The 8,306-nt window shown below is 35.9% G+C and overlaps 1 protein-coding gene across 3 annotated transcripts in view; it reads right to left on the bottom strand.

The window, feature by feature from the left end:
* The window catches only part of piezo1 (piezo type mechanosensitive ion channel component 1 (Er blood group)), a 113,306-nt gene that overhangs the window by 8,452 nt on the left and 96,548 nt on the right, over positions 1 to 8,306 (bottom strand). For all 3 annotated transcript variants that reach the window (XM_016453173.1, XM_016453174.1, XM_016453175.1), the window contains 14 exons: positions 7,680 to 7,757; positions 7,112 to 7,212; positions 6,906 to 7,017; positions 6,705 to 6,779; positions 5,984 to 6,168; positions 5,793 to 5,908; positions 4,607 to 4,771; positions 4,025 to 4,283; positions 2,928 to 3,116; positions 2,289 to 2,604; positions 2,026 to 2,137; positions 727 to 874; positions 228 to 442; positions 7 to 98 (listed from right to left, as the gene is read on the bottom strand). In XM_016453173.1, coding sequence (XP_016308659.1) covers positions 7 to 98; positions 228 to 442; positions 727 to 874; positions 2,026 to 2,137; positions 2,289 to 2,604; positions 2,928 to 3,116; positions 4,025 to 4,283; positions 4,607 to 4,771; positions 5,793 to 5,908; positions 5,984 to 6,168; positions 6,705 to 6,779; positions 6,906 to 7,017; positions 7,112 to 7,212; positions 7,680 to 7,757 — 2,163 coding nt within the window. The remainder of the gene's footprint in view (positions 1 to 6; positions 99 to 227; positions 443 to 726; positions 875 to 2,025; positions 2,138 to 2,288; positions 2,605 to 2,927; positions 3,117 to 4,024; positions 4,284 to 4,606; positions 4,772 to 5,792; positions 5,909 to 5,983; positions 6,169 to 6,704; positions 6,780 to 6,905; positions 7,018 to 7,111; positions 7,213 to 7,679; positions 7,758 to 8,306) is intronic.

Genomic DNA, 8,306 nt, shown 5'->3' with positions numbered 1-8,306 from the left:
GTGTAGGGTAGCCACAACGGATCTGATACGCTGACAAAGTGAAGTAGATGCACTTGAAAAAATACCAGAGCTGGGCCACTGAATTATGGTTGAACATCCTGTGAAAATAAAGGAAATGATATACTCCTTGAAAAATATCTCATTTGTCTTTGGTCACCAAAGATCACCTGTGAACCTCCTCCGATACTCAAACTGCATCTCAACACAGGTGGAGAAGCCTCCCTTACCTCTCAGTGACAGCAGGAAGGATGAAGAACATCCACAGGTGGATACCGAAAACCAGTATAACCTGGAAGATGAGCTTTCCCAAGATGCTCTTCCGCAAGTAAAGTGCACGGTCAATGATCATGGTGCTGAACTGAATGAGGAGCATGACTAGAAACGCCTCGGGGACCTGGTCCTCAGACAGGGAGGAGGCTATATCTGCTGCTGCCGAGTGTTTCTGAGACAGAGCAAACATTTCACATTCAAATGGTTCTCAACTGGTTTCAAGTCAACAAGTCTATTTAATTTGATTTCCTAAATGTAGTATTCTTATACATTTATCTTATTATTTGCATTTAGAGTTGATGTTTTAACTGTTTTAACAGACTCAAACCAGCGCTTGAGAATTTTTCATTTAGGATTGGTTCCAAATAATGCCAAATTATGCTATTCCGAATGCAAATTCTGTAGACATTCCTTTAAGATTTTTATGACTAAGAATGTAAGGTTTCTTATACTCACTCCAAAAGCCCAGAAACCGAACACGATGATGATAAAATCCACCACATCTGTAAGAAACATAAGAGCGTAGACATCAGTAGCTGCCCGATATTCTGCATGAAGGATGTTCTGGAAGAATCCACAGGTTGGCTTATAGACATTCTTCACTCTGCACAGATGAAAACACACCACAAGATAAAATGAATGGCAGTCAAACCCAAAATATCACATTAATTCACATCATGAATTCCACTACAAGATGAGCAGGGACCTGGTGATATGGCATTGTATAAATTTGTGGTATGCTATATATCAATATTATTAGTTATTAATTTAAAAGATACACATTTATATTTGTGATATATTGCAATATTTTACTCATGTTTTTCTTTATCTGCACTGGACCTTGCACAATTATTTTCTGATCTTGTGTACAGTTTAGATTTTGGTGAAATAAAATTTCACTAGATTAGATTAGATTAGATTAGATTGTGACTTTACAATAAGATTCTATTTGTTAACATGAGTTAACTACATTAGCTAACATTAATTAACAATGCAAAATACTTCTAAAGCATTTGAGTTCATTTGACCATGTACCAATACATTATTAAGATCAGAAGATGTCTTTTTTGTTAATATTATTTAATGGACTTGAGCTAACATGAACAGTTGTATTTTTAACAAAGATAATAAATATGGTAACAAACGTATTGTTCATTGTTAATGTTAGTTAATGCATTAACTAATGAGCCCTTATTGTAAAGCACTGCCAAAATAACTGAGTGTGTGCTGATCAATGCCACAGTACACTTTGTCTTCACATAGGTTTGCTCTGCACGGTGATCTACTTTTTTATATTAAAGGGTTATTCACCCAAAAATGAAAATTCTGTCATTAATTACTCACCTTCATGTTGTTCCAAACCCGTAAGACCTTCGTTCATCTTCGGAACACAATTTAAGATATTTTTGATTAAATCTGATTCATCAAAAATATCTTAAATTGTGTTCCGAAGATGAACGAAGGTCTTACGGGTTTGGAACAATACGATTTTTGGGTGAACTAACCCTTTAATGTGAGAAAAACAAGTAAAATATTGCAACTTTGCAATACACAACAACAAAATCAGTTTAATTCCATGCTGGAAAATCCAGTAGTTTTACATGGCTGCTAACTGGTCCAATCTGATCATTTATGATCTTTAGATGATTTATCAGTGCTGGCAGACCAACTAGACAACAAACCAACTAGACTTTGATAAGCTGCAATGATCTAGTCTTTCCTGCTAGCTTGAGACAAAAGCAACAAGAATCTTACATGGATAAGAAAAGTCCTTTGAGTTTTCCTCCAATAGCATTCAATATTTTTTTACTGGTGTCCTTGCTGCATTTCTTTGACTTCTTCTTCTTGGGTTCCTTCTGTCCATTGTCTATGAGAGGATTGTTTATACATATAATCAAAATAACACTACACATAACAGGTACAGGTTCAGGTAACTCAGTACAATCTTACAGACACTATTTAGGTATATTATATATCTAGTTATATACTGTAAATAATCTTTTTTTCCCCCAACAGACCTTTTTCTGACTGTTTTTTCTTGCGGAAGCGAAGGAAACGACTCTTCTTCTTTCCATCTGCCTTCACTGTATCAAGGGTTTCTGTGGTATCTGTTTGTATGTTGGGCTCTGGGTCAGTCTGTATTTCAGCATCGGTCGGTGTTTCTGTCGATGGTGTCATTGACAGCACCTCCGTGTCGGGCTCTGGCTGTGCTCGGCTGTCCTCTTCATCTGAGAGTTGAAAGTCTTTCTCGTCTCTTTCATTCTTGTTCTTCTCCGCAGATGAAAGATTGCTCTTCTCTTCCAGAGGGCCCTCTTGGTCCCAGAGACCATAACGCTGAAAGAGGCAAAGTGAAAAAAAGTATATCACGAACAAACTAGATGACAAGTCATAATATATGAAAATGGTGTTTGTAGATTGTAAGTCTTCACAGAAACGACACCATTATGGTTACATAATGAGATTGATTATGAATTCCATGTAGAATGCCCTGATATGTCAACATTGGATTTTATTTTAAAATTAGGCATGCAAAGGTAACTTCCATACCAATGCATTTCTTTCGAATTGAGAGTTTGAATAGAAACTTTTATAATAGAATTAACTTTTGTAAAAAGATGGTAAGCATCTGAAACAGGCTTGTTTTTTGAGCTAAACACCTGGAGAAGTGACCGGTGAAAAAAGAGGACCAATAGCTGGAGCAAATCATAACGGATGTAGTTGTCTGTTTTCTCCAGGCCCAGGATGCGTGGAGGGAAGAACGGCTTGTCCTCATTTAACTTCAGCTCATACTCAGTATTCCATGGGAAGAAGCCAAACTGAAACAGGTATTTGACCACCACCATGACCTGCGGCAAACACAACATGCCAGAGACACACAATAAGTTATTACTGTTCCACCCGCAACTGGATTGCATAGTTTTAAAGCTTTGTTTTGTATATAGAAAAGCCATACCAGCTTACCCCTATAAAGCCTACTGTACCATATTTGATACCTCTAAATTAAATATCAACATGATAAAAACTTTGCTGAAAAATTCTTGTACACAATCTTCTACATGTCTTCTGTCATCTGATTGATAGTTTATACTTTCTTTAGCAAGTAAAAAGCGTTTTTAGTGTAATTCTAAAACCCTTTAACCCCTTTAGGTTGTGCTACACATCTTTTGGCAGTGAAATCATTTCGATTTTTATATAAGAATAACTTTAATATTGTTTTATATTGTAACACCTTAAATTTACTTGACTATCCATACATTTTTTTTTTTTTTGATTTTGTCTAAAGTTTCAATAAACCATTCCTTTTCTGGCTACTATTTCATATGTCAAGCTTTACAGGGTTAATGCAGTCAAGCTGTTTTTGAAACATAGCAGTTGGTTTATTTATGGCCCAAAGGTGGTCTATCAGAGTTAATCAACTTGACCAAAATAGTCCAACTAGGTTAACCTTGGTCCCACTAGCTGGTGGTCAGAATGGTCAACCAACAACACCAGCATCAACCAGCTAGTTATTAAACCTAACACCCCTCCCCCAATAGAATAGAAATAAAGCTTTCAAATTTTACTTTTCAAAGGTAGTTAAAAAAGTGTTTTATATATACTGTATAAAATAAAATAAAAAGCATTATCATGAACACAATATAATAATATAATGAGCATTATATTAGCATTAAAACATTTTTTTTAATTATCTGAAACATATCTGAATCAAATACCAAAGTCAGTTGTAACAAAGGCATTGTCTATTCTTCCCCACCTCTGTATAGATGATGGCCGTCATCCAGAACCTCTTGGAAGGTCGTGGCACAGACAGCATTGCCCAGAGAAAGACGAGAATTGGCAGCACCAGTGAGATGACAGAGGCTGTAACCAGGTTATTGAGCACGATAATGAAATAACAGACCAGCTCAGAGTGGGCCGCCAGAACATTATAGAGCGCAAAGAGCAGCTTCAGCAGTCGGTTCTGAGACGAGTAGAATTCACCACTCTGTATCAACTCCTCAACACTGAACGGCCTAAAATAGAGCATACAGAGAAAATAACTGAACTGCACAAATTGCAAAACAAAACTATTTATTTGATTTGATCGTTTTAGCAAAGAGGTCTTATTCACATAATGTGAAAATATATAAAAATTGTCAATTGTTTATGCATCACACTGCTTTTCAATGCTGAATTTATACATTTATTCTAAATTAATGATAAATAAATAACTGTCAATGCAAAAAGTTATGTCAATTAGATTAAAACGCACTTTAAAAAACATCAGAGCATACCAAAGTGCTGTACTCTTTAATAATGGCAGAAGATCATACAGTCATGTCATATAAAGCAGCACCTTTCTGAAAGCAGTTCACTTGCAGTTCTGGAGCGTCGAGGGCGGAGGGTGTGTTGGCTGTAAAAAGGTTCTGTATCAAGCTCTAATGTGAGTTCAGAGGATAGAGTTGTGCTGCTGAAGTCACGGGACTTTGGAAAACCACCCAGTGTCTCCAACTCAACCACACTGCAAAACAAATGGGACATTTGGTCGTAACTGACAGAAACAAAATACATAAAAAAAGACCCTCTGTTGGCCTCCTGCTGGATATCCCACACTGAAATATCATTGGTCCAAAATCCTTTCCCACACAGCTGTATATTAAACATCAAGTACTGTACTGTATATTCTTATTAGCCGTGATTGTCGTGTGGCAAATAATTTTTACTTTCATTATGGACATGTGATGTCATGTCTGGTTAGAACATGGCATTAATCATAAACACTGCAAAAAAATATCTAATCAAACATACAAAAGAAAATGTTTTACATTTTTTTAATATCACACATCTTTTGAAAAAGACTGAGACCACCTTGAAATTCTGGGATTCATAACCTTAAACTTAAAATTAGAAATAACTAGAAAGTTTTATGATTTTGCAAAATTTAAAATTTAAGTTATGACTTGCACATCATACATCATTCTCATATACTGATTTGGTCCTTAATTATGGATTATTATTGGTGCTCAATTATTAATAGTGGTTCTTTACTGTCAATGTTGAAAACAGTTTTTGCTGCTTAATATTTTTGTGGAAACTTTTTTTTCAGGATTCCTAATGAATGGAAAGTTCAATGAACATCATCTATTTGAAACAGAAATCTTTTGTAACATTAGACATTTCTTTACTAAACAATTAAATCTTAATTATACCAAACATTTTAATTGTAGTGTTACATGGTTTCCACAAAAAATATTAAGCAGCAAAAACTGTTTTCAACATTGATAATAATAAGAAATGTTTCTTGAGCACCAAATAAGCATTTTAGAATGAGTTCTGAAGGATCATGTGACACTGAAGACTGGAGTAATAAAATCAAGCTGTTTAAAACACATTCAAATAGAAAACGTGTAATAATATTTCACAACTGGTGATATTGACCATGTAAAGTCCTTGAACAAAACAAAATTTGTTTGACATTTTTGACATTCTTGGCTATGTAGACATCAGTGTAGGAAACTGGCTGCTGGGCAGGTCAGACTCACTTGACGTTACTGTTGAAGCGAACATTGTCAGTGTCTGTTTCATCGAGACATGTCTCAACAGTGAGATTCTCACTGTCCTGTGATATCTGATCATCCATGGGCTCTCTGGAGGGTCTCTGTGAATGGATCAAAATTCATGAGAACAATGCCAACAACACATTGGATAAGGTTTGTTTGAGCGAGTTGCCCACCTGGCTGATGCTGTGAATGAAGAGGTAGCGCTCCTCAGAGAGGACCATAGAAGTGTCTACATACTGCTTGGTGAGCAAATTAAGCCACATAGTGAATCCGTCCACCATGGCCAGGAAAAGCACCCACAGGAACTTCAGTATGTCCAGAATCCTCTGCACTATATCACTGCCAGTGGCTTGAGATGCTGTAAAATCAGAATGATGCACTGGAATGTCATGTGAAATTCAAGGCACCCTCAAGCTGTTTTCCCCCGTTTTGAAGATGCTTACAGTAAGGCTGTGATAAATCTTTATATTTAAAAGGGGATATACAGTAGACAACATTTGAAGTGGATCAAAAAAGTTCAAAGTTGTCTTAAGAAAAGAACGCATTTTGGTTTTAGGACAACTTTGATGAAAGGTTTTGATCCACTTCAAATGTTGACTAGTGTAGTTATTTTCAAATGGCTGTGCCATTAACCTACATGTATTATCATTTAGGTAGCTATACACTACATATGTTCATAATTGAACTAACTACAATTAACTTTCTTAGCAAAACTCTCCTCAAACTGTTGCTCTGCTATCAGATCTAAAAGAGAAAACTGACCATAGAAAGACAGTTTACGCTAATGGCCGCTACAGCGGCAAAATTGAAACTGCATTATGACTCGAAAAAGTAATTAAAAAAATATATATATATTTTTTTTTATTTTACATTTATTCCTCGCCCATGACTTACCCACATCATCTCCTTCCTCTTGCATCTCCTCCACTTCTTTCCCATCAAAAACTGCTTCACCCTCCTCAGTGTCATCTGATAACCACAGAGAGAAATAGACAACTTAAATTCTACTGTAATACGATGAAGTGTGCAGCCGATTGCTTTGTTTCTTTGTGTATGTTACTGTATGTTTAATATGCATATATTTCAGTGTTTAACCTGTAGCCTGAGAGGTTTGTTGCTTCTTTGCTTCCGCTCTCTGCTCTCTCTGCCTCTGCTGACGGTCTGTCAGAGCTTCTTTTGCACTGGTGACCCAAGCCTGGTATGCCAGCTGTGGAAAACAGTTTAGACACAAACTTTACACATTTATCCCTATAAACACTGTCTTACCAAGCATAGAACAAAGTCAATACAAAGCATGTCACCTGAAAGGCAGTCTGTTGATGAGGTTTCTGTTCCTCTTGAAAGGATTCATCTTCCTCTCCACTGTCAGACTCAAACATGTAGTATTCCCCAGAATGCAACACTAAATCAACAACATTAAATCATACTTAAACTCATTGTTGCAGTCTGAATTTTTGCTCTCTTTCAAGAAAATATGTTCAAAACCCTCTGATGCACAGTGTATAGTGGACCAGGGTCATTATAATAATGAACTAAAACTATAGTGACTTCAAATTAAAGAAACATTTCTCATTAGATTGACTTGATGTATAAAAAAATGAAATATAATTGAAAAACATTTATAGATATATTTATAACTAATGGAAAGGACAATAAAAACCTCACAACTAAATTAATAAAACTTTAAAATCAAAATACTAAAAAAACTACAATAGTTACTAAAAAAATACTATAATAACACCACAGTATACAGATCTTTATTAAATCTAAACTTAAGACTGCCATCTTCATATGATATGAAATGATTTGCAGACTCTGACAGGGCTAAGCTTGATATTCAGTAAGTATAGCAGCTGATTGCGAGTATACCAGTCGCATGGTCCATCCAAGGATACTGCCACTGTTTGGACTTTGATAATTGTCTCTCCTTCTTCTGTTCCTTGGAGTCTGTGAGGTGAAATACACATGCAAGTAATATTATGACTGATGCACTCTCACTAGTATGCACTTTCTGATTTCCATGGAATTTGAACAGTCATTTACAACATACTAAACATCTCCTTCCTTGTGCATGTTTGTTTATTAAAAAGAAAGTCATTATTTTCTCACAATCGCCTAAACATTCCCTTCCTTTTTCCTATTTGTTTATTAAAAGAATACACCAAATAATAAAAAAGTTCAGAATTTTCTCACTCTCATTCCATTAAAGGGGTCATATGATGCGATTTCAAGTTTTCCTTTCTCTTTGGAGTGTTACAAGCTGTTCGTGAATAGATAAGATCCCTGAAGTTGCAAAGACTAAAGTCTCAAAACCAAAGAGATATTCTTTATCAAAGTTAAGACTCTGCCACACCCCCCTAAAACGGCTCGTTCTAACATGACCCCACATATCTAGGTCACTATGTGGGAATATTTGCATAATGCGCCCAAATGTGCACGCAAAGAAAGAAGGCGTGGTTTCAGTAACCGCAGTTAGTGTTGAAGCAGCCATGTCAG

The sequence above is a fragment of the Sinocyclocheilus anshuiensis genome, unplaced genomic scaffold (assembly GCF_001515605.1).
Source record: "Sinocyclocheilus anshuiensis isolate Anshui unplaced genomic scaffold, SAMN03320099.WGS_v1.1 scaffold1317, whole genome shotgun sequence".
Lineage (NCBI taxonomy): Eukaryota > Metazoa > Chordata > Actinopteri > Cypriniformes > Cyprinidae > Sinocyclocheilus > Sinocyclocheilus anshuiensis.
The sequence above is the reverse complement of the archived record's forward strand: the minus strand, read 5'-3'. Positions and strand labels throughout refer to the sequence as shown.